We start from the raw sequence: 27674 nt of genomic DNA on the forward strand, positions 1-27674 counted from the left end.
TTCAAATAGTCACTAATAAGAACTTGAACATGTAAAATGCTAAATGCTTCCAAGGTCTGTAACCTCAGTTATCTGGGAATAAAAAGTACATGAAGTTTTAAAATGAGAAATAAAACATGGCTTGAGTTGCAATAAATTTTGGTGCTTTGCTTGGCTTTTCTGAAAACATGAAAATCAAATTATTAATAGTGTGCATGGCTGATTTTTTTTATTCCTCAAACACACCTGCTTTCAGTTCCTTATCCAGGTAGCAAAATCAGTTGGTAATAACTGAAAAATCTGAGGACAATGCATGAGCCTTGGCGTATGAGCTTAGAGGTATCAAGCAAGTTCCTAGCGTTGCAAGCTTGCCAGTACAACCAGTGTTCACTGGCAACTGCATCAACAACCACACCTATTGTTTGCCACCCCTGCTTTCTCTAGGGTCTTAAACCCTACCATTTCATGGCCACCTGAAGCAACCAAGGCCACCACTGAGTATCACATCCCCAGCGCTTCCTCTTTATTCATGAGTAGCAAATCCAGCAGAATGTCTCTCCTAATCACCTATCCCACTACCTACATCAAAAAATTGTCTCTAACACACTCCAAAAATCTCCTAGATTGCTGGCGCCATCGGTAGTTAAAGTGCATTTAGAAACAACTGGTTTTAACTCCCTCTCTCCCATTTGTTTACAATCTCCCATTAACAATTGTTCTAAGCACTGAGCTGAAGTGGCAGAAAAGTGCTCAAGAATCCCTTATGTTGGAGAAATCAGGAGTCTGAGAAAGCTGTTGGGAAAACTCTGATTCCTTACACTGCAGCTTGGGTCATAAATACAATCGTGTGGCCCAGGTGGTGGCCCCAGGCCATGATCAACAGACACCAAAAGCACAATGCAACATTTGGTGGACTGGACACAAAGTTGGCAAATTCCTACAAACACGTTAAGATGTAAAAGAGGACTGTCTTGTGAGCAATTCACTAGCAGAAAAAAAAAAAAAAAAGGTAAGTTTTTGGCAAAAAATTTAAGGAGTTCTACTCTCCACTTCACTGGAATAAACTTCAACTTATCTGTTGAAGTAACAGTAATAAACATTAAGTTTTACTTCCTACATTAGTTCAGTTCACAGGAGTTTCTTTTAAAAACAAATCAAAGTAAAACGAAGGGGATATAATCTTATGTCTAGTTATCGAGACCTATTCATTGCATGTAAGTCTTACAACAAAAAAGTTGGCCAAGTAAGTACCCTGTTGTTCCAACAGAAAAAAGTGCTGGCAGCTTTAGTAAAAATCAGATAAATCCACACCTGTTTGTGCTTCAGGACTGCAGCAATTCCGACCTGGATTCTGTGCCATAGCCCCTTTACATTGCTCCAGCAGTATGAAGGGACTGCAAGTCAGGTAGATCTATAGGGTAGGTAGGGAGTCCTGACCCTCTAAGGCCCTATAAGAGCTCTCAGAGCAGTTCTCAAGCTGATGTTTGATGACAAGGTCACTGATATTTCACACATTAGCAGAGAAATAAAGGTTTGCCAAAGCTCCCAGAAAAGAAACCCTATTGTTGAGCTGTTACAATCGGCCCCACAGAATTATGCTGTACGCTTGGAAGAAACCGAGGAAAGAAAAACAACGCAGAACCCATGATCCTAAAAAAGGCCTTTCATTGAAACTCGATCAATACCTGGTCTAGCGGAACTTCTACACGAGTATCTTCATCTTCCTGCACTTCGGCTGCCCCCCACGTTTCTGACCGCTCTTCTCGGGCTCTGCCAAGACCTCCACCTGCAATGGGGGAGAGACAGGGTGGAAGAAAACGAAGCCCAAGTGTGACACAGTGTGGCACAACTACCAAACTGCATTCAAGTTTGTTTCTGGGAGCAGGTTTGTGGGCTGAGCCACCACCCCTGTACGTTTCTTTTAATGAAGTTTTCACTCTCCTGTTATTGTCAATTTGTTTTCCTTTCTTTTTTTAATAACAAATACTTACACGCTACGCCACGTGGGGAAAGGAAAGGAAACAGAGACTGAACAAAGCCCTGGATCTGAAGTTCCTGCACTTCTGGCAAAGGTCAGGAGTATTTATCAGCAACAGCAAATTTATAACTGCCCAAAACATTTTAACTAACAACACATCACCTGATACATGTTACCAGATGTTCAGTGTATTGTGCAGTCACTCAGTTTAGTATGCAAAGAGAGAAGCAATGAATTGGTGGACGTACAACAGATAAAACCTTGGCTGGAGTGCAAAGATCATTTTTTGTCTGATGCCATCCAGTATTTCAGCTGGAATCCTTTTGCACGCTTCAATAAACAAGAAAGTTATATGACTTTATTAAATAGTAATTGAGTTACACATTGAACTAACTCGTAAGAGATCTATACATTTTAAAAAAATCAAGCCTAGCAATTAATGCTTCTTGTATAAGCTCCTTTCCTAACCAGCATTAACAGTAAAATAGTTATTACAGCACAAATTACAAGATTATACAGTCACTAATGCATTTCAAATTTTAAACTGATTGAAGTTTAGCAGTATGGATAAAAAAAACAACATTGTAATAATAGCCTGCCCTCAATATTTTATGGAAATAAGACGCATTTACTAACTGCAAGCTCTGTATGTAAGTGAGGAAGTTAATGTGATTACAAAAATATGAAAAGTGACTTACCACAGAGGCTGCCTCATAAAAATGTTAAATCAAATTAAAAACAGAATGTAAAAAATCTGTGGTTCATTAATTTGAATAGATTGCTATGAGGAACATGGAGGATATGTGTGTTTATGCCTGCCTACAATACAATTTTCTTTTCGTTATTTTTTTTTTTTAATTAGTCATAATATGATTTTTTTTTTCTTCCTTCTCTTTTTGCTTTGGTCCTTCACCTCATTTATTCTCCATGTTCTAAGTATATAATTATATATATAATTTATAATTATGTATATAATTTATTCATTTATTTCAATGACAGATCATGAAGACCATTTGCATTTTGAAATTAATAAAGCAGCTCCCGTTCAGCCACATCTTTTTTATTTCCACGCCTGATCCAAAACGCAGCTTTCTCTTGGGTCCAGCTGGGTCCAAGAGCTGAATTGTTACAAAGCAAATGCAAAAGCCCTGAAAAGTCTGTCCTGGTCCAGTCAGTCCAAACTGAGCACCAGTACACCTACACTCCATCCTGCAGCGAGTTAAGCAACACGGCTTTCCTGCTACCAAGTACCATTTGCCTGGTTTATGTTTTGCAATGCATTCATTTTGCTAAAAACAAAACCAAACTCACCAAGTGCTCGAAGAAAGAGGTTGCCAAGTTTACCATCATCTCAATGGCATTAGTATATTCTGGCTACTATACACACTAACAGCAACAAAGGTTCTCATTTCCTACTACAGATCGTGATTTTATCTCCTATCATGCGAGGAATAAGCTACAGCTCCTGTAAAATCTCTGCAAATAAGAAAGAAAATGATCTCTCTCTCCACAGCACAGTTTTTGCCTGCTTTGACAACACAGAAGTGATACGGCCCATGTGTCTATGTTTTAACTACAAAGAGTTTTTTAATCCTAAAAGTTGTCAGCAGGAAAACACGGACAGCAAGAGTTTTACCTCACAATGCACAGCTGATATTCAGCAGTCCAGGTTTATACTCTCTGGCAAGTTCATCATTTTACTGAAAGCAACTCAGAGCATGATAGCAAGAGCAGATGCCATACCTGATGTTCTTGCAGACTTCCCTTTCATTAAGGGTTGACCTTTTTCTTCCCTTTTTTTAGCCCCAAGGAAATGGAACGGGATGCTAACTTCTAAGACCTCACAATACCCAAAACTAGGTCTGAAAAACTGTGGAGTGGCTCAGCCCATCCCTAGTGTAGTAATTTCTCAAATCACAGCAAGAACTCAAACTTCACATTCTATTGTCTCTAGAAGTCTTTCGCAGTTTGGGTGGGGGGTTTCTTTGCAAGCCATTCAACCACAATTCAACTACTGTATTTGAATGCAATAGGCTTTAAAGAGAGGGTGCTGCCTTACAAGAATTTTCTACTATGCTTCTGAATTTGCTAATTTCCTGTTCAATTTCCTACAGCGTACTATTTACAGAATGTGGTGCAAACCAAAACAAAATAAGTCGATTCGGGTTTGGGGTTTTTGTAAACCTTAAACCAAGATGCTGGTAACTAAACGTGCCTTTGGTGATGCTTTCCTAAGCTGCTGAAACAGCTGCACTGGTCTAAGCTCTAAACCTCACATTTCCAGTTGCAATTACTGTTACATATAATATATTCAATATTATTTAGGTTTCTACCAGAGTAGAAATGAGAGTACAGCCGTAACATTAGTAGCATGCCTTATAGGTTACAAAAAGCAAAGCACCAGCTCACCAGTAAAAGGATGGAATGGTATTTGAATCAAGACTAAAATAAACCTGAAAATCAACAAGCTAACTCTTGAAAAGACAATTTCATTATAGAATATTATATTTCATTGCTCTTTTAAAACTCGAATTTACAAACCTGGTCCTCATTCAAAATAAACTTAGAACTCACGATTCTAGACAGATGTACAAAACTGTGCTGTTGGATGACACATGCTGAAGTTTTAGACCACAATTTGTTGTTGCACACTTGATTATTAACACTTAAAGAGCAGTGAGAAGAAATGTCAAGTGCTATGTAAAGTATCATTAATTTCTCCTGGCAGGTATTAATTGGCCTGATTAATGACTTCTAGAACTATTGCTAATGAGGAAAAACAGCCATCCCAGCATGGGAGCAATATCTGCAGTGAGGGGACAGCCTTCTAGCCATTAAAAAAAATGGGGGGTGGGGGAATATCACACCATAAGAACAGTAGTTTCTCAAAGAGGACGTTTACAAGTAAATTTCTAAATTGCTGTCACAGCACAGCAGGGGAGAAATTCTGAAAGTGCCTCCAGCAGCTCTGAGGTCCGTGTTTGTGTTACTCCCCCAGGATATAGTCACTCTGTTATACACAACCAGGGATCCTCAGGGCCAGCGAGGTGTCCTTTGAGCAGCCCAGCTCCTTTTCTTCACTTTTTTTGCAGGGCAGAAGAATGGGAAAATGGTCAAAATATGTTTTCTCTTACACTTTTATCAAAAGCATAAAGATAAAACCATATTATTTTAACTTCCAAGGTACACTAAATATCACATACAGCCTGCCTTAAACGAAGCCAGGAATGTAGTGGTTACTTCCTAAGTAGAAAGAACTTTTGTAAATTCAGTTAAACAGAGTAAACAGACAATTCAGGAACTACACAAGCCTATTATTCCACTGTTTCACTGTTTTAACTGAAGATCAAAAGCCACTACGCTACAATAGTGTTTATCTCAGTACTGACCATCATCTTGAAGGACTCCTGTGGAAGCTGTTACTCTCTGTTTTATTTTTGTAGAGTTGTTAGAAAAGTATCGTCTGGACACAGAGTCCTCTGGATTCTGGCTTTTTTTGTCTTTCCCTTTGGGAAGCTGAGGTGAGGAACTGCTTTCTCCAGGGTCACTGGATCCATTGATAGATTTAGATCGCCGATCATTTCCCTGAAAAGAAGTGTATGGAATTATCACTGATTAAAATGATAAAGCTTATTTTTTTAATTTCAATATTATTTCAACCTTTTGTACCTGATTGGTGTCAGATGTTAAAGAAGCATATTAATTTATGATCAGTACAGTTAAGTGATATCTTAAACAATCCAGAAAACTGTAACTATCTCATCAACTTACTATACGATCTGACTGATTGAGTGCTCCTCAACCATTCCCAGGAGAAAATAACACATTTATTATAAGGAAATAATGCTTCACTTGATGAAAAGAATCTATACATGCATGCATATGATATACAGCTATATCTCATCTATTTGTGTGGAAAGTTACAAGATGTAACATATATAACTCGTGAATAATTCATTGCCTATGTAAATGAGACATGGGCATTAATCTAAGTGTCAAAAGCCACTGGACGAGGATGACAATCTTCCTGTGGCAGTAACACTGACTTCCAAGTGGACACTAAGAAAGGGGTCTGCCAACACATCACCTCTGAGTCACCTCCCAGGACATCAGTCAGTGCCTCTGCTTGCTCTGTGGTGTGTCTAGAAACAGAACCAAAACCTGGTCCTTATTTTTAAAGCTTTGATGTGTGTATGATCCTGGGTGCATTAGCCAGAGATTTTATTATTTATACACATTTTCATTCCATCTAAATCTGTTCACAATCAACATCATAAAAACCTGAACTGTATATAGCAGCCCTTTAGGGTGCTGTTTATATCGTTATAGGCTGCGTAAAGACTTTACCAGCTGAACACCCTCATCCTCATCTCTCGCAGGAGGCTGTCAGCCTCCTATTTTTGCCAGTCTAATAGCACATCTAGTTTCTTCCTAATCCAGTTCTGTCAAAACATTCCATATAACTGAAAAAAATCAAGCAGATAGGGCAGAAAACCTTATCAGTACCTGGAGCTCTCACTTCATCACAGACTTAGCTGAATCACAGAAGATGAATATATTCTACTTCATCGTTTCGCACAGCATAGCTGCATGAACAAGTCTTGCCAGTTTAGAACTTGCCCACCAGAAAGGCCTTTCATTCTGCAATGGTCACAGGCAATTCTTTACACCTCACTGCTATTCAGCAGAAAAATCAGAAGGAATCAGTTCTGTTTAAAATACCTTACTTAAATACATCTAGCTTTTACTATCTAATCTACCATTTATCTACAATCACCATCCAATCTACCACTTAGCCTTTCTCTATAAAGAGAAATGAGGACACAGCAATATTTCAGTCTCTTCAAATTCAAACTGGAGACTGTTACTCTCAAGTAATAAAAGTTTAGATATCAAACTGAAGCAAACAGTTGTATGATTTATACCAGTTCAAGTGTTGCATTAGATATTTAAGAGCAGCAGTACACATTCCTGCCTCCTGAAGTTTTGACACTTGTTATCAGTGTGTGTTACAATCTCAATGGAATAAAAGTGAATATCAAGTGATTTTCTGTACATGCTGTTAAGTAATAATAGAAGGGGCAAGAAGTCGAAACTGTTAATGAGTTATTTTTATCAATGCTAGAATAAAGCTCACATTTTAAAAACAAACACCACTTGAAAATATGCTCTGTACTGAGATTTCATCCTTGGCTGAATTTCAACAGAATGGAACAGAGATTTATATATTTTATTGCTTATTTTGTCTAGTGATTCCAGGGTTTTTGGTTTTGCAAACAGTGAATGGACACTATGAAGACAGCAGTTGCTCTTTGCTATGGAAGGTTTCATAAAAAATAAAGCGGCCATTAGCACAATAGATCCATCAAGCTTTAATAAGCATACCACCAGGTGGCTGTGGATTTTTTCTCTTCAGATTTAATTAAAACCCAAAGGACAGAGATTTTCCATCCGCTGGAATTAAGTGAAATTAGAAATAAACGTTATGATGGCACTTGATACTTACACTGCCTTTAGACTTTCGAGATCCCACAATCGGAGGTAGCCCAGAGGCTTTGGAACTGCAGAAATAAGCCATATCTTAAAATTGTGGATACTGTCACTCTCATAGACACCATGTATTAATAATTAAGTCAGATCATACCAAGCAATTGTTAATTGTGTTGTTTCATTCATTGCATGTTTTTACTAAGAACCACTCTTTTCTGTTCACTAGACTATATCTAAACACATAATCATTAACTTATTCAAACAAATGCATTACATTTCCCCACAATGCATACTTTATACACCAAAAATTTGCAGACCAGTATTTAGTGAGTTACTATGTGAAAGATCCTTATAACTATTATAATGAAAAAGTTCCAGCAATTTCAACAAAACTTTGTTTACTTCAGTTGATCAACACAGCTTTTCACTGACCTTAAATTCATTCGTTGCAAACGCTGTTTCCCAAAATACTTTGAAGTTATTAACATTGTCTACAGTTGCTCATTAAAAAATATATAAATGTAAATGACATCCCAGTTTATATGCAGAATATGGGACAAATTCACTAAATTACACCAATTTGTGGGACAAACTTCCATTTCTTTCTGTTCATTTCAATGAAATGGCTCCCAATTTCATGTTTTTCAAAGATACTAAAAGCCCAAGTTTCTCCTTACAGACAGCCAGTTTAAATTCTATTACATGATAATTCTAGCCTACAAAAAACGTACCCAAACTTAAAGCATTCTTAAGGTAGTAAATATTCCACAAAACATTACCAAGCAAGAGTAGATCTAGACTGGTGTGGCTGCACCTAATCTCATTCAGCTGTACACATTTATATGCCAGGAAAAAAAAAACAAATTAAGTCCTGTCAAAATAATCCTTTCTCTGACATTAATTTTGTGATCCATGATCAATGGCGTGTTCATGACTCAAAATAGTTTTATGACTCTCCATTTTCTCTTTTGGCTTTATCTGGTCGTTCTCAGAAGTTGTCAGCACAGTTTTGCATCCATACTAACCCATCCATCCATCCCTTGTTCTTGGAATGATGATTTTGTACTTTACTGGTGGTACTTTGGAAACAAATTGACAGACACGAGCACGAGAAGTGTATCACACACCTATAGAACTTACCCCTGTGGCCTTCTCATTGTAGATTTGCTAAACAGAACATCACCATATGGCAACTTCTTAAACTTTTCTCTACCCACTGCAACATACATCTGCCCGTTCTGCAAGTCTGACCCATTCTGAATAAGCTTTCCATCTAAAGTGTAAAGTCTGAAAAAGATGAAAATGCTTCATGTAATAAACTTTAACATTCAGTTAGGTGTATTAAGACCACTGAAAGCTACATTAACCTAAACTCACTAAACCATATTGAATTTCCAGATTTGAAACCCAATAACGTATAGTAGATAGCATCAGTTACACATAAACAATGAAAATAAAACAAGTAACCTACAAATCAGCAAGAAGCCTATTTCTGAATTAATCTCGCTGTGTTTTGCTAGATTACATTTTGCTTTGGGGAATTTGGGGGGAGAAAACAGCAAATCAGTGTATCACAGTTTAAGAACTGTTTTACCTGTTTGTATGGTGCTGTAGGTATACAGGGGTGCACACAAACATGATTGTAGGTTTTTGTTCCCAATCTTTCACTTTGCTTGTGTTTTAATGTTATATTTAATGTGCATAAGTTGTTCACTTAATATAACTCCCAAAAATGGAGTTTTAAAAAACGGAACTTCAAACAAATAAATAACTATTGACTTAACAAGCATCACATCACACAAGTTTTGTGACTCTTACTTCGGAAGCCTTCTACCCACCCACCTGGCCACAACCACTTAAAGACCAGCTGGGTTCTCTCTGGCTAGTATAATGCAACAAAGATGTCCTTGTGGTGGCTTCTTCTGGTCACTGGGGAATGACCTATGGCTTGTCCTGGGACATGTCAATGGATTTCCATTTTCCCTCCTGAATCCAAGCCAAAAAGTGGCAGCCAAAACAAAGCAAGCACACAGGCTGGCAAAGGAGACAGCAAAGACACAACCTGTGGGACCAATATCTCCACATTCCCAGTTGCCCACGCACCAGCTATGTGCCCATCAGCTTGCTGCACCCCATCCCCATGCACAATCTGGCAAGCAGAAAAGCTTCTTTCTCATTCTATCCTCTCTTATGTTTCTTACTCCCATCTCCATTCTGATGGGGATGATCAATAATTTTTTTTTTTTAAAAGGCACATCTGAAACTGTGGCAGCTTTGTGTGTCTTTTAATAACACGGAAAGAGTTATTAAAGACTTGGCAGCTTTGTGTGTCTTTTAATAACACGGAAAAGAAAAACTGCCATATACATAATGGAGGTTCTTGTAATTCCACTTATCCTCCTCTAATAAGAAACTATATCTTCCCAGCATCAGTGGTCTTATAGGACCCCTCCTAATGCTAACATAGTTTCAGTAAAACCCAGTAATTAATATGTAACTTATTAAAGACCAATAAGCACTTTACTAATGTATTTAATGTATATTCCTAGCATTTTAAGGAAAATAAAATGAAAACTGGGTTAATAGAAAACCAGAAAAGGAAAACATTAAAAAATGCAAAATGCCATGTACATTATCTTATTTTTTAAAGAATTCAAGCTGAGCACTGCAGGGAACTTCTCAAAAGCAGTCCTAGCTATGTTCGGAATGATTTACACTTTCACGTGCATCATTCAGTTTCAGCAAGGAGTGACACCAAGCAGTGAGAATAAAACGGGAAAGGTTTTCAAATTGCTGAACAACCTGAGAGCAGAAGGAATTTATCTGGTGTAAATGGCTGTTAGTTTGCTCGCTTCTGAGTTACACTAAGCTGAGAATCAGATCCAGAAAGCTACAACACGTGTAGGTTTACTTTACTGCAAATCATAGAATCATAGAATGGTTAGGGCTGGAAGGAAGCTTCAAAGGTCATCTAGTCCAACCCCCCTGCAAGGAACAGGGATATCTCCAACTAGATCAGGTTGCTCAGGGCCTCGTCCAACCTGGCCTTGAACGTCTCCAGGGATGGAGCATCCACCACCTCTCTGGGCAACCATAAAAGAGCTGAGCAGCCAGATAACAGGAGCAAAGAAATGTGGGGCTGAGAGGAAAATTAATGAGAGCTAATAGTTAACAGCCAGCATTACCTTCATCTTTCCTCGTCCGGACCAACGCTGGGAGAGCAATGAGAAGAACTGAAAAAACACCTTTATCTTCACCGAGCTGAGCCAGGCTGTGCAAGCTCAGCCTCAGACATGGCGCAAGCTGCCAAGAATGATTTTCCACAAAAGGCCCTTTCCCATGCGAGGAACAGATTTCTGTAACGTGCTTGGCATGGGGCAATACTGGAATGGCAGTCATTTCCCAGTACATTTTGGCAGCCTGCTTACACTGCAACGTTTCTCATGGAAACTGCATACCTTGTTTTGTCCTAAAACTTGCAACAGCTACCAAATCGTATTTTAGAGAGCTTATTTTACATTGTAAAAGCCTTAAGGGACTGAATCTCACTCATCCAAGAGGTCACCTCCTATTCCTGGGATACCACAACAACTCAGACCAGTTGAGGTATTGGAACTGGTAACACTTTGGCCTTGGCTTTTATTAGGATGCTCAGCTGGCTGAGTATAAAGCAGATCCAAGTCATAGCACAGGTCTTTAAAAACCAAAGAATCTACAATATTTTCCTCAAAATTGTTTGTCCCAATGAATTTAAAGAACTATCAAAATCAAAAGGTAACATGGATCGCATCTATTATTGCGCATTCCAAACATCTTCACCAACTTTACCATGTATTTTAATTATTAATACTAAATATATTGAATTGTTACTGTACTATGACATGTCTCCTAACTAAATATTTAATCAAAAAATAACAGTTGAAACAAATTGAGTCTTTTCCTCTTTTCAGTAGCAGTTAAAATGAAACCTGAAGGTTACTGGGAGTCAAAATATTCCCATTTTGTGGCTTTTTGATGTATTTTAATTTTCTTATAGTAGACTTTCCCATGAAGCAGGACCGATCCATTATATCTACCTATGGAGTTTTAAAAACATATATACATGTCAAATGTGTTTTGCAAAATATTCAGCTCTCTGATACCTGTGAACAGCTCCACTTCTGAGGGTAACTTTTCCTGTAACCATTTCGAGAACATGATCCCAGTGATTCAATGTGTTCCTGGGAATGAGGAGGCGTGCTGCAGGGCTAATGAGGTCTCCGTTAGCAATCAGGCTGAAATAAAGCAAGTAAAATGATTTGGAGGAGCATTTTAAACAAAAATAGTCTGAAGTTAAGACATCACCCCCCTGCCCCTGAAATGGCAGTTTACTAACTGAAAATTCTGCTTACAAAATAGTGTAGGGCTCCTGGAGCTGTTTTCGAAACCGTGCTGACACAGTGATTCTACTGTGAGTAACTGGCTTGATCTGCAAGGACAAAAAGAATTAGAATGGTTTCCACGGAGAGGTCAGAATTGTATGGACATCTTTGGTGTCTTCTCAGCTGTTGTTCCTAGTTACCCAAAGCACCAGTCTCAAACGCTGTTCTTGCTTTCTCAGTCTTTACTGCTCATAACCATGACCCAGGCAATTAAACCATCTTCTCTTTTTAAACAATAAATGCCCCACCTGGAGTACTGCATTCCGCTCTGGGGCCCCCAACATCAGAAGGACATGGAGCTGCTGGAGCAGGTCCAGAGGAGGCCACAAAGATGATCCGAGGGCTGGAACACCTCTGCTATGGAGACAGGCTGAGAGAGTTGGGGCTGTTCAGCCTGGAGAAGAGAAGGCTCCGGGGAGACCTTCCAGCACCTTCCAGTGCCTGAAAGGGCTACAGGAAAGCTGGAGAGGGGCTTTGAACAAGGGTGTGTAGTGATAGGACAAGGGGCAATGGCTTTAAACTGAAAGAGGGGAGATTCAGAGATTTAGATCAGATCTAAGGGAGAAATTCTTCCCTCTGAGGGTGGTGAGGCACTGGCACAGGTTGCCCAGAGAAGCTGTGGCTGCCCCATCCCTGGAAGGGTTCAAGGCCAGGTTGGATGAGGCTTTGAGCAACCTGGTGTAGTGGAGGGTGTCCCTGCCCATGACAGGGGGGTTGGAACTAGATGATCTTTGAGGTCCCTTCCAACCCAAACCATTCTGTGATCTCTAGGTCTCCCTGCTATTATGTAATAAGGTACTTTTCTTCTTGTACAGGTCTTTACATCCAAATCCATCAGTGATTTATAAAGGTTGCTGAATACACATGCTCTTAGGCAGATGTTAGGCTATCATTGTTTGTCTGGAAGAGAAGTAATAATTAACACCTTTGGGACTGCTTGACTCCTGAAGGCACATTTTACACCTGATCTGCTTCAGGGGCCAAAAGAAAGATTAACTCTTTATACTCATCCATGACACAGGGACACTCTAATGCTGCAAATGAGAGAGAGCAAAGGAGAAAACAAATGCATAAATTACAAGGAAAATTAAAAAAGAGGGAAGTGTCTGAAAGGGGTAGTGCAAATGAGCTGTGTGCAACACCTTTAATTTTGAAGCTGGCAAGCATGCAGGCATGCAAGCAACTATAATACAGTATAACACAGTATTCCACAAGAGAGAACTCTTACAGGTGCCCAAGGTATGTTCTGGATACAGCGTAGGATATCAAGCTCTCCAAGTAAAACAGCACAAAAACTCAGCACAAGCAACCCTAGCCTGCTCTGAAGCCACCCTTTTAAAAAACAGTTTGGCTAGATCTACACTGCACTGTGAGAAAAAAGAAAAAAAAAGTAAAAAAAGAAAAAACATCCCACCCTATACACCATTCTTCTAATTAACCTGACTGTCCTCTTCATTTTTACACCTTTTTGGCACAGTCTTCAAGTTACTACTTTATAGAGTTCAGAACAACTTCTGTCTGACCAATGCCCAACTATTTATGGTCATGAAAAGCAAGCCACATAATTTCAATATACGGAAGTTTACATTAATAAAGTATCAAGTACTCAGTCACTGTAAATCAATTCGGTTCCTTTGAAGTATATGGAGTTATGCCAAACCACCCCAGCAGAAGACCTCATCCAGGATTTAATTAAAGAATACATGAGGCTTTGAGCAACCTGGTGTAGTGGAGGGTGTCCCTGCCCAAGGCAGGGAGATTGGAACTAGATGATCTTTGAGGTCCCTTCCAACCCAAACCATTCTGTGATTCTATGGTTCTGCTCCTATTTCATTTGTAGGAGGTACCACAATGGTGCAGTACCTGGAACAGCCTGACCCCTCTGGCACTCCAGAGTTACACATTAACGATGACGCTAGTCTTGGGAGAAAGTTTGTGCTTACATTAAGAGACCAGCATCCCTAGAACCCTAAACCCTTTATTTTCTTTTAATTTCACCAGCCACATTCTCAGCTGATGTAAATCAGCACTTTCCCATTTACGTCAGCAACCGTAAGCAGGCTTACATTAATCAATGATCTGGCCCCATTATGATTTTATCTTTAAATTTCATGCATTTTCTGTTTATTTGAAAAGAGCCGTTGAAGGGCAGCTGCCACATCCTACTGACAAACGTTGCCAGCATTTCATAATCTGTGATGAGATACTCATCTGAGGTATTACATGACAACATACAGCAGTAATGTGAAGCATTTAGAGGAGGAAGGAGAACACATTATATCAGTCAAAACTCAGGGAACTTTAAGTAAGCTGGAGGCAATCAATCAAATGAGAATTTGCAAGGCAATAAGAGCTAAACAGAGTTGGAAATAGACCACGGGACCACAGACACTCAAAACCACCATCATTTTTACCTTTCTATTCTACAAAGAATTTGTTATTTCCCACAGTGCCTCTTACACCAACAGCAGTGTGGATCGTTCTTGCTTCAGAGAGGAGTTGCCACCTGTGAAATAACTTTGCAAAGCACCTTGCAGGATGTGGGGAAAACAAAGCAGCAAAACTCAACACAAGGTGGGTTCTGGGAATGGGGATCAATCTGCAGTGTTTGAGACCTCTGTAAACACTCAAATTTCTGAATATGTTCTACAGAGAGTGTCTTGGAGCCCAGCTTTCCATTTCAGTCATAATTCTCAGTGGTTGAACTTGTGTTGCTGAATGTCAGCTGCAGCTGAGGGCCTCCTAACATCTCTGAAAATACAGAGCCAAGATGCAGATTGGCATCTAACTGAAACATGGTAAAAAAATCTATACCCTCATAGCTGCTTTATAACAACATTCTATACGTTTTTCCCGTATACTAAAAAATATGTTAAATATTCATAAAATTTCACAAACACAGACAAAACACTTAGCAAACACATATAGCACATTGCACAATCTACTTTAGATACTCACATCTTCCATTGTTGACTGTTGGCCAAAAAAAAAGAAAACAAAATGATATCCACACGTGTATTCATGTATCTAATGTGTGTGTATGCATACATACATACACCAATTTAATACAAGTTTCATACAAGAATTTCTATTATATTTATGTTCAGCTGACCACACAAAAGACTGAAGATCAACTAAAACCTTGTTACTCCTTTGTAGAACACTATGGATGGACTTGCTGGTACAAGGCTTCTAACTTAAAGATGTGTTCCATTGGGAAGAGAATGTTACACGTATGGCATTACAGGGAAACCATCACTGAGAATGGCTATTCACGCAAGGACTCTGAGCAACCCACACATTGGTCTGAAATACACAGATATATATTTATTTCAAGATAAAAAAGAATGTTTTTCCCTTCTTTCTTCAGAAATGTGTTAACCAGTAAAAGGTAAAAAATATAATCCCTAAAATGAAGAGGTAGCAAAATTATGTGTATTTGTTTTGGTTGATGCGAACGTATTTGCTGATCACCATGCAGAAAGTTTTTGCTTCTACGAATGCTACATCAGACTTTTCATGGTTATTATTCAAATATAGACTGGAAAGTGGGACAGACCCAGCAAACTACTCAACCTCCTGTTGGCTACTCAGGACTAGCAAGAGCCATGCGACACTTCAGAGAGTCAATCCCTGTATTTTAGAAAAATATACAGTTGGTTAAACAGTATTTTAATTGTCCTCTGAACAATGCTGCATATTTAGTTTCTAAAAAGGTGACTTTATGCAATTGAGAATAGTTTCAAATAGAAACGTGCCATTCTTAGCTTTTCTTTTCCCTCCAGCATATATTAAATAATTAGGGACATGCTAAATACAGAGGTCTGGCAGCACTTTCACAGGCTGCCATGAAGGCACAGGCTAGTTATCCATAGCTAAGAAATTGTATGATTATCTGATTCATTTCTTTTTCTTACCAGAAGTGTCCCCCCATCAAAGGGAGCAATGGAACAACTGTGAGAGTTGCAGGTTCACATGTATTTATAAAGCCATACTGGACAGCAGCAAAGCAACAGTCAAAAAACCATAAAATCCCTGAAACAGATGCTCTGTGCTGGTTTGATTTCTACAGGTTTAAGAGCTGGCCTTTCTTATTGCTGTATTCATATAGTCTTGGGTGCCATGAACATCTCACTCATGACTCACATCACTTCATAATTAAGCTTTGAAGTTTTAAATATTTCAGCACAATGTCACATTCCAAATTCCTCAGCTCCTGCAATGAGCTATGGCTTTGCCAGTTTGTTACAATGGCCTGTTTGTTAATCAATGTGCCCCGGAAAATTGAGAACAAGTATTTGCATTCCCCTAGGGTAGACCTGGGGTCAGAAGAACCAAACCCCATTTACACACACCACCACCCCCCTGTGATGTGAAAGAAAGGAATGTTCGAGGTTCAGTGATCAAAAGGAAATTAGAACAAAAAGTTTTCTAAAGCTATTACAGCATAGGAAACATCTACTTCATGGCAACATGACTTTTTTTTAAATGGGCATTTTTATAGACTTTGACGAAAGATGCAGAGTCAAACTCACTAAGGTGTTTGGTCAGTACAAAACCATTTCAGTTATCCTACACAGCAATTAACCTGGATAATATACATTTCCCTGTCTTTGAGCAACCTGGTGTAGTGGAGGGTGTCCCTGCCCATGGCAGGGGGGTTGGAACTAGATGATCTTTGAGGTCCCTTCCAACCCAACCCATTCTGTGATTCTATGATACTTTACATTGCTAGATGGTACACTGGATAGTACAAACAGCCTTGAGCAAGAGACTGCTAGCCTTTCTACTGGTGTGGGTACAAAACCCCAGTCAAACTTCTACTAACTGAGCGTATTTCCAAGCTGACATAAATGGGTCACAACACCACGGCAGTACACGAACTTCTCAGCCCACATAAAGCATACATGAGCCAGAAACAAACTATGCCAGAACGAATGGTCATGTATCGATTCAGGGAGCTTCTAGACCACAAAGCTCCTACAAAATTCCCAAAGTATTCAAAGCCACTTTGTTCACCTCCAAAGTAAACTACCATCCTTTTCAGCCACTGCAAGCAAAATGGAGTTCATAGCCCCTGTGCATCTGGGGTTAAGGTTCATCCCATCCAGCTAAGCCCTGGAAAGAAAAATTTTTCACTTGAGGCTTGTCACAGTTTTTGGGCATTAGACATGGGGCCAGACCTTCAGCTGGGGTAAATCAGACAATGGCCTGGCATTGTGCCCCAACTTAGTCTGTGCAGTGCCTCAAAATAGAGAACAGCTGTATTGCCTTGGATCCCAAGAATAGCTCCTATTTCTTCTCCAAGTTGCACAATGCTATACCCTACACTGCATACAATACACAAATGATGGCATCAGTAATGCAGATTTTATTCAAGCAAAATAGGTCCTGATACTCATTTCTATCACTGACATAATACTGCAAATTCTGACCATTTTTACCTCTCACAATTTGTGTACCGTCTCCAAATTCCTTAGGCTTGTTTAAACCCAAAGGAAGCCTCTGGCCTTTGTGGTTGATCAGAAGGGCCTGAACCTGTGAACAGTGACAGCTGAAGAACAAAAAGCAATCACAAAAACACTCTTTTTTTCATCATTTTTTATCAAAGGTAAAAGTTGTTAATGTCTCCAGTAAGTCAATTTAGTATGCAGCCACAAGTTTTTAATGAGACTAACATGCCTCATTAAAAGCTTCAGTGCTGGCAACTACTGCCTTCCTCTCACCCTCCTCACAGAGCAGGAAGAGCAGTTACCCTGTAGAACAAGGCAGATATTAATCAAGGAGGAGATTGACTTTCAAGTTTCATATCAAACTCAATACAGACCACGGAATTCTCCAGTGGCATGAACCAAAGCCTCTACGAGTCTCCAAAATCCACTAAATCTATCTGTAAGCAAGCTGTTAATGAAAATACTAAAAATTACACAATTCAGGTATACAGAACTATATAAAGAGAAATCTTATGAATTCATAGGCCCAATTAGAGAAAAGGATGCAGCTTATGTTTTAACTGGATATCTGCTCAGTTCTTCTCTGATTCCTCCTGGTATTAGATTATGAACACTCAGCAAGAGTATCTGTTTTGTATGTCTTGTTGTGCTAATTAAGTTACCAGGATACTAAATACCAAACAAAGACATATAAAATTTAACTATTAAAGATGTTGCTCAGGAGATTAAAGATGTATTTGACTTTTTTTAATCTTTTCATTTTGATAGTCTTACTCCTTAAAATACACCTATAGTAGAATTCCTAATTAATTCAGCGTCAGAAAATGATAAATTCCTTACTCAGCCTGTGACACCAGCAGTAAAACAAATCAAGCTGGTGAGATATGGAGTAGCAAGAGGGTTTAGTTTTGCATATTGGCACAGGAATAGGAAGTGAACCTTTATACACAGTTTGTTTCCAGACATACAAATATTCTATGTGCAGTAATTTTGGGTAGCACAAATTGTGTGTGTTTCTTTCTAATTCTTGGGAAAGAATTAGGAAAGAATATCCTGTGAAGATAGATTATTTTGACATCAAACGGCTGTAATTTGCACGTGCTGGGATCATTTCTCATATCTTTTCAGCCACTCTCTTATCCTCACAAAACTGTCTCCTGTACAGAGAAAATACAAATGAAACATTTCTAATTGACAGCTGAAAGTTAAAGTGGATCCAGAATCCGCTCATTGAAAAATGGCAACTTTTTTCTCATGATTAGATGCGTACATTATTTGTCAGATACGATAAATGCTATATTTGAAAGAAACAATAATTATAAATGCTGGGATTTTTCATGAGAATATGGAAAAAATAAGCAAGTACATTAGGGACAAGGTATATCAAAATATATATAAAAATATATATTTATATATCTATAAATAGATCAAAATGATTTCTGAAACAAAGACAATATTAAAAACTTCCAAAATTCCATTTGTACAAATTAATCCAATCATATCACTGCTGACAGACGAGTGGTGACTCCACTGTCTGGCAACAAAGATGCACTTAAAGGATGCAGAAGAAACAATTGCCATAAATGATACTAAAACAATCAAATTTTAAAACATGCAGGAACAGAGGGAAACAGAGAAATGGTAGCTCCTCAAATTCCTCAAATTCAAATTCCTGTAATTACCAAGTGTTTTCACCAGAGACGTGCCGGGGTTGCGTGCAGATGCAAATATTCAGGTCGTACACGTACAAAAGCTTTGAGGAATCTTTACTAATCTCTGAAGAGTCATTAGTAAAAATATTGTTTTTTCCAGTCTACAAGTACTCCTCCAAATATGAGCACACCTAAACCACCTCATTAAAGAATAAGCTGCAACTGAAACAGTTACAGAACAACAAAATATGTTTATGCAAAAGAGTGAAAAAAAGTGATGAATCACTGGAAAAACATGACATAAATGACAAATATGTTATAAATGCACCATAAGTAGGCAAACGTTATAAAATTGTGGACCAGGATGTTTTCATTGCTTAAATATCATAGAAAACAGTGGTGAAGCTAAGGAAAGGAGTCTACATCATCCCTATCTCTCTATAGTATAGAGATAACTCTTGATGTGCCTTATGTAGAGTAAGACACATAAGCAGAGTTTTCTTAAAAAACTTTATAAAGGCTTTTCTAGAATGTAAGTCAATTAAAAAAATCCAAGCGGAACACAAATAACAACAAATCTTGAGCAGCACAAAAAATATTTGTGTCAGAGCTTGCCACACAATCATCCTGCCCTAGAAATCAAAGAGAAAAAGTGAAGTGCAGATGAAAAAACTCCGTTTTTATTACCTAAGAAAATCTGCTATCAACCAAGGGCAAATCTATCTATATGGTCAGTATAGCAGCTTAATGCAGGCCTACTATGAACTTTGCATAATAGATGCTGTTTCATACAGACACTATAACCTTCCTTTTTTCTTTCGGTTGCAAGAGACTGGTTCTTCAATATGAAGTCACATGTGCTTTTCTTAGGTGCCTGCAATTCTTTGTCTTTACAATAATAGATTGAAAACTCAGTTTACTTCACAGTGTTCTCAGGTAATTCTTCAGCAGCTTACCCAGCCTCAATTACAAATAAAATTCATCTTTTCGAGTGTACAGAGAGAGACCATCTAGATCAGAGATAGTGCCTAGAGAAAGATAAATGTCCGTACTTTATACGTTATAATTGGAAAATAACGTTCAGCACCTTCTACAAACAATTCAGTTTATAATAAACAAATGGTAACTCTGTTGGTCCACACTTCCTCAGGAGATTAATTGCTCGATTCCTCAGGCACATAATTTAGGATGTATCTGTACTTGCAGATCACCTCCAGTACAAAAGGGATCTCTCTTGCAAAACTCAGTTGCCAAAAGGAGCGATGGACAGAAACATGCCTGAAGAATAATCTGTATCTAAGCTTTAGGTTGGGTCAGGATGAAACCTTTCTACTACTTCCCCTACCAGAATTGTAACTGGAAAACCTTTTGAGATATAATTACAACATGAGGGCTCTGCCAGAGGATTTGAAACCGCCACGAGCCTCTCTGCCATCTGCAGCATTTCTGGGACAAGTGCCTTCTCGTCCCTTCCTTCTTGAAGGACAAGGTCCTTCACCCTTCCTGCTGCCCCTGGTCGAAAGAGGGAGAAGGCAGAAATCATAGAATCATCTGGTTGGAAGAGATCCTCAAGATCGTCAGTCTGAACTTACTCTCCACTCTCGCTCTCTCTCCCCAAAAAATCTAAACTAAAACGGGATGTGACAATTCTAGGATATGTTTGTTGTAAAAAAAACACAAACAACTCTACAACTACTCCAACTGTACAGAATTTCTATTATACAGAGAATCTTCTAAGGATTTGCAGCAAAATCATCAGCCTTAAAACTAGTTCTAAAGTAGCAAGCCTGTAGTTGTCCTGAAAACTGGTGGTACCAACAACCTCCATGAAGACAACCACCTTCTCAGCAAAGTGCACATGGAATTAGTCACACCACACAGTATTAATGAGAGTCACATATGATGGTGAACGCAAACCACCGCATTTTCAGAGATAATTAGAAGCCATTTCCTCAAGTTCTTTTTCTCATCCTGGATATGTAAGAATATTTTTCTTTTTCACCCAGATACTATTTTGGCATAAAATATGGTGCTATCCACACATTCAGCTGTTCAGGAAAAATAGTTAAGACTGGTCATAGATGTGAAGGTGGGTTTTTGGTTCAGAACTATGTTTTGTGTGTTGAAGGTTCAGGTAAGTGCAATTCTGCTACAGTACAAACATTTTACCTCCCCCCCAAAAATTATAATCTCTTACTTAGATCACAACGAAAAGTGAGATGAATTACTTGATTCCCTGCCTGTGCACCCTTCAAGTAACTAGTTTCAGCAAGATTCACAAAACTCGACCAGAGGAGACTCAGGACTGGAATGAGAAAATGCTGGAGCTCAAAAATGGAATTTATGAATAAAATACACGGGAAAATCTTTGATAATGCATACGTGAAGGTGTGTTGCTCAGTTTTATATACACGTCAGCAACAGAGTACAACCTGCTGCCTCATCAGTGTTGAATTAATTTTTCCTATTTTTAAAAAAATCGTTCCCTTTCCTTTGTAAAAAAAGACCCAAACAACAAGGAGATGTGAATGGCTACACAAACCCAACAAAACTCTCTCTATAATGTTCTGATTGATTGCATAAACAAACAAACTGGAAAAAATCCAATTTAGAGTAAATTTATATGGTACTTGTAGGAGTATCTGACTTAAATCTCTGACTTGAATTTGATTTTCCTGTTGATTGTGCCCGTTTGAAAGAAGAAGATATGGGTTAAAAAGTCATGATTGCTTATAAAATGCAGGTGACACATTTCACAGCCTCTGAGCATAACAGCAAATGTCCTTAGGGCACTGAGGCCTCCATTTTGGGGGTCTGCCAGTACAAGGTGGCCTACTGACACCTGCTATACAAGCCATTAAATTGCTGGAAACGTGGCACGAGACCACAAGGCAAAAGAAATGGAAAAAATCACGAGCTGATGCTTCTTGTCAGGCAGAAGCTGTAATTCAAGTGTTTGCTGGGAAGCATTGCTCTCTCCATAGAGAATAAACAGTAAAAATAATGCAGGGTCTGACATCTCCCAAAAATCCCCATACAGTGGTTTTTGAAGCCTGCAACTATCTCATCAGGCTACAGCGTAGCACTACTCAAGAGAAACAGGTGACATCAGAGAACTATGGACTGGAACTAGTTAGAAGTTTACAACTGACACTGCCAGTGACTGGGAAAGCATTTCAACTGGGATTTCTTTCCCAAAGAAACATCTCTTCTCCAGAGAAAATATCAAGTTTTGAAAAAAAATTTGTTGGTCTAAACTCCCCAAGTTCTCATTCTCATCATCTTTTCTGCACAAAAAAAGCTCCCTTAGGTTTAGGATGACAACATGAGATTTTCTTCACTGAAAGTTTTTAACTGGATGTGGCAATTTAGAAAGCTGAGTGGAAGACAATCAGTGCATCATGCTCAGAGCAGTAAGAGTAATAATCACTAAAATAATAAGTGTTGTTCTGTGACAATAATATGTTCAGAATTCTAGATAACTAATCATTAAACATAGTAAAAATATGAATATATAAATCAGACATAAATGCAGGCATGTCACTAACATTAACTGCATATTTACTTCTTAAATACTTCAAACATCCTACCTCACTACTGACTTCAGCGGGTTTTTTCTTTGTTTCACCAATGTCCAAATAGCTGTGGAAGAAAGAGAGTATTGATTACTTACAGAAGTATCTAACTTGGGCAATACAAACATTTACACTTTTTTTTTCCATACATGATGTTTATAAAATTTATCATGCCTTAAAGTAATATTAAAAAAAGACTAATTCAAAATTTTATTGAATAAGTGTTAATACAACAAAAGATGGAGGAGAACTATCTACCTTCAAGTCACTGATGATTAGAACAGACCACCTGTAACCCCCTTGTCAGTTCACATACTACTGTGAGGTGGATCAATAAATCTCAGCACAATATCAGCTTCTCAGAGTATTCCAAGTCATTATCTCGCCTCTTAGCTTCTCACAGTAAGTCTCTGATAGATTTAAATTGTTCCTCCACAGCCAAGTTGAATCCAGGGCATCAGCTAAAGTTTAAAAGGATCTACACCACTTGTGTTTCCACAAGACCTGGACACATCTGAACATTGCCTATCCCAGTTTCTCGTGGTTGTGATAAACCAACAGCATCTTCACAATTATTTTATGAACAGACAAAATACAAGCCTCAGCTGGACAAGAAACCAAAATGCATCAGTTTGAACAATACTGCTCTCCATCAGAGTACGTATTCCCACAAAAACATGGCATTAATACCGAAGTGTTAGGTAGAGCACGCAGTGATGGATTTGCTGTGTGCTGCTTTTCCAAAGAAAGGGAACTAAACAAGCCTTCAAGCATGAGTAACTCAGACTGGCAAACAGGCAGGTACCCAGACTACACAAACTCTTTTCCCTTGTCAGCACTTTGAGAGCGGCTCTTCTCATGAACGCAGCTCTCCATAGCTGCTGGCACTGCAAGCTGTTTCTAGATCTCACAACTGCAGGAACAGGCACCTTTGTGGGCAGTTGTAACTCAGTACAGCAGCTCGTTTCAGCACCGTTTGGCAAGAGCTAAACAGGAGAACACAAATGGCTGGGGCATCTGCACCATGCTGGGATCATCTAATCCAGCAACAGGTAATCAGCATTTGTGACAGGTTCTCCTTATTCCCACTTTCAGTGGGAAACCACAGGTGCTTTGGTAGGCTTGTAAGAGCAGAAGACTATCTGAGAACGTTAGGTATACCTGATGGCAAGGCTCACCAAAAGACCTCAGAGCCCGCAATGCATCTGCAGCCCTCCAAGTAATGTCATGCTTTTTTGTTAATGACTGGGATAAGATTTGTTTGCCAGAGGAAACTTTTCTTCCTGGCCTAAGTCGAGAATTCATGAGACCTGAATGAAGGTGCAGAAGCAAGAAAGAAAAAAAAAAAAAAAAAGAGAGAGAGAAAAAGCATCATTCATTCTTTGAAGACATGACATTATCAAGGTACCACGGAATGGTCACAAGGATTTCAAGGCTTCGGTGTGCAGGGACAGTAAGACACAGCAAGGCTTCCAGAAGATGCTTGAAAGTGCATGCCCATGCTTTGGGAAAAGTAAATGTAGCAATGTAGGACAATGTTGAAAAACAAAGTGTCCAAGCCTCATGTTTAAAAACAAACAAAACCAACTCTTGGAAGCTTCTCCATGTAAAAAGGAAGCAGTTGTCTTGAGATCAAAAAAAAAAAAAAAAAAAAGAAGTCTTAAAGCCTACAAGATAGGAAAGAAATAAATGCCTCAGACAAAGTAGTTGCAACAGCCTGTAACAACAGCTGCTGACTGTGGTTCTTGTTTTCTGGGCATCTGTGAATTATTTTGAGGAGAACTAAGAAAAATAAACATATAGTCAAAGGCTTAAATTCGCTATGCAGCCATCTGGCCATTCAGTTATCAAATTTCAGGGATCTACAAACCTGAAAAGGTCTAAATAGGGCCAAAGGCTTTTCTTAGGATAAGGGCACCCAAAAAAACCCCAGACCAAAAACTTTCCAAAAGTATTCCCACTGTTAATAAAGCAGAAATACTTCCACCCAATGACTATCCAAGCCAGTGATGAAACTACAGTGTCATTTAAAGAGACACTGTTGGAGAGAGGACCATCTACCACTAATTAATGGGCACAGACACAACTAGACAGGCAAAGGAAGGGAGAAGGTAGATCAGCATGCAGGAAAAAAGCTGAAAATCTATACTAGCTCCAGCATAGACAGGTTTTTTTTCAGGAAGCTGAGAGTCAGGGAAGAACTCCCCAGGGGTGCAGGCCTGAACGCACATTCTCACCCAAAACTGCAACAGCTACTATATAGCCACACACCTCACTGCATAAAACCAAAAAAGCTTGTATGCACTTAGCACACTTGTAAATGACAAAAGAAGATGGGAAACTTGATATATTTTATGGGAATTCCCAACATTAGTTAGTAGTTCTTCCTTTAAAGAAAATTTCTACAAATTTTTCTAAAAGCAGAATTTTTAAATGCTGGTTATTTTTATTTAAAAAATGAAACATATCAGCAGTTTATATTGACTATATACCCTCAGAAGTATCTATCTGAAGATGTTAAGATTCAGGGCTTGGAATAACAGAGGTTCACATGCTAAAGGTGAGCACAGTTTAGACCATAATTCACTGCGGACAGGGAAGACAAAGACCCAGTTCTCAGTTCCAGGCATCTGGGAAGAAACAAATGCACAGCTTGAAGTGCAGCAATAACACTTGCAGCTTCTGCTTCTCCTTGAATACACTCTCCTTCCCATTACGCTCCCACACACCAGTGCCACAAGCCTCAACTTCAAAGATCAGCCCTGCACAGTCTATCATTGCAATTAATGTGCCCAACAAGCATCACTGCAAAAAAATTGTAAAAACATGCAAACTTCTTGCTGCTATCAGACCAGACTCAGATCCTTTACAGCAAATGCTTTGGTCTCCTGCAGATAAAGCTGCAACCACTTTATCTTTGCCTGTGACATACACACAAACATATGCTCTTTTTCTTCATTCCTTCAATTCCTTCCAGAAGATCACCCCTTTCAATTAACCTCTTCTCTCCTCTGACCTTTTGGGCTAAGATGTCTCCCTAATTATCCTTCTATAATTATTCTATATCTAATATTATTCCATATCATTCTATTATCTGATAATTATCATTATACAACCCAGTTAAGAACGAGATCAACACTAAGCCTTTCAGCCTGTCTTAAATAATGCTTGTAAAAGCACCACCATCATTTACTGCACTATATAAACAAAGACTAATAGTGAAGCACTCCAACTCTGGATGTAGAAATGGAAAAGATCTCAAGTAATCCCATTTATCTTCCCTACAGCACAGGACTATGGCATACTATCAAGGGACATATAAAACAGCTTGCTTTTACCCAGTCCTCTAGGTTAGCTTTTCCTAAGTGTACTCTTCGTTGACCTGAAATACTTAGGTATCTTGTGTGTTGCAACCGTAAAAGCCTGAAAAGCTCTCACCATAAAACTCTGACCACAAAACATGACATTACAAAAAGAAATGCTTTTTCCCCCCACAGAATAAATCCAGACTGCCCAATTCTCTACACAGTGTATGCTAGTGCCACACACTCACTCACTTTTAGCCTGTCTGCTGAACACAAAACACATTTAGGGAAGTGAAGCATGACGTGCTGACAACTAACAACTTTAAGCCATCCACAAAATCATGGGATTCAACACCAGAAACAGACAGTAGATCTTTCTTGAGAGTTGAGCACTGCGTTTGACATGGAAGAGAGTATAGAGGGGTAGAGGCTTAAACTTGGCCTGTCATACATCTTTCTCTTCAGCTTTGCCATTTAAGCGCCAGAAGCTTCAATAAATCTTCAGAAGCAGACAGTGACAAAAACAGCAAAAGTGCTGATAGAGATCCTGTTCATTACATGGAGAGTATCGTCCTGAAACATAAGGAGCTCTCCTGAAAAACAGTGTCCTCAACTCTACATGACCAAGATGAGTGAGCTCCTGTAAAGCTGGTAGTTTAGCATATAAATTCCCAACCACTTCCAGAAAGGAATTCGTTAACTTTGAGATTTTATTTTTTTTTCATTCAACTGTAGGAAAAAAAGCCCACAAAGACTGAACAAAACATATAATTAGGCAATGGAGACCATGAAATTCACTGCCAGAATTATGAACCATTACTGATCACATGCAGAGCCACTTGGGAAACACACCTAAAAGCCCAGGTCTCCTCCGTGATATACTCCTAGTCACTCAGTTGTACAAAGAAACTGTCAGCTTAATTCTCCATGTCTAGGCAGAGAAAAGAAACCAAACAGTCATCTTTTAAATAACAGGAGGGACTCAGCTATTCTGGTCATAAAAACACTATATACCTACCCAAAATGAATAGAAGTGATGGAGAGGTGGATAGCTGGGTAGGGTAATTTAGGCTTTTTAAAAATAAGCGAGATAGGAAGCATCAGGAGTTAAATTCCCAGGCTCATCAACTTCATGGCAGGCCTGTGAACAGCCCACCTTTCCACAGCTTTCTCCCTGTTACCACTGCACAGGAATACTCACACTCGCTCCTCATTTAAGCACACGCATCACAACGTGCCATTGCCACATGCCCTTTGGGTTAAAGGGCTGTTTCTCCTCTTCTATCGTCATGTCGAGGAGATGGCACTATGCGACTGATGGTAACAGCAGCCTTTCCATGGCTCACCTATAAACCTCTTTTGCAGTTTTATCTGTTAAAAGTACCTTTCTTTTTGCCTTGAAGTCCTCTTTGTGCAATGCCTAATAAAAGCAGTGAGGTGAGGGGTCCTCTGAAGCATCACCACAGCGCCAGACCCCAACTGCTGATATTCAAATTCCATATAAATCTCACATTGCTTTGCCACTCACTTGAGTTTCTTGAAGGCTTCCCTGCCACCAGCCACATACTGCTCTCCGCTCTGAAGCTCCTCCAGCTGCCGGACACGATGCCCACCCCGGGGGGTATAGATGTTACGCACGGCTCCAAAGGGTGCCTTCACCCCACCTGTCACCTCTTTCAGGAAGACCTCGAAGTTGGACACTTTCTTCTCGTGGATGACAATGCGGCGCCCCGGGAAGAAGGCGTCCCCGTTGCGGTACACCAGCACGCTCTTCACCGCTGGCTGGGAGAGCCACGACCCCTTCACGCCAGGACTAGCCAT

At 39.2% G+C, this 27674-nt stretch overlaps 1 protein-coding gene across 1 annotated transcript in view; it reads right to left on the reverse strand.

Moving 5' to 3' along the window:
• Window positions 1-27674, reverse strand: part of DCDC2 (doublecortin domain containing 2) — a 34590-nt gene extending 6916 nt beyond the window's left edge. The window contains exons 1-8 of the mRNA XM_086608909.1: window positions 27382-27674; window positions 22564-22615; window positions 11839-11915; window positions 11590-11721; window positions 8588-8734; window positions 7464-7518; window positions 5347-5542; window positions 1665-1765 (exon numbers count right to left, since the gene is read on the reverse strand). Of these exons, the coding sequence (XP_086465035.1) occupies window positions 1665-1765; window positions 5347-5542; window positions 7464-7518; window positions 8588-8734; window positions 11590-11721; window positions 11839-11915; window positions 22564-22615; window positions 27382-27674 (1053 nt within the window). The remainder of the gene's footprint in view (window positions 1-1664; window positions 1766-5346; window positions 5543-7463; window positions 7519-8587; window positions 8735-11589; window positions 11722-11838; window positions 11916-22563; window positions 22616-27381) is intronic.

The sequence above is a fragment of the Tauraco erythrolophus genome, chromosome 3, assembly GCF_009769465.1.
Source record: "Tauraco erythrolophus isolate bTauEry1 chromosome 3, bTauEry1.pri, whole genome shotgun sequence".
Lineage (NCBI taxonomy): Eukaryota > Metazoa > Chordata > Aves > Musophagiformes > Musophagidae > Tauraco > Tauraco erythrolophus.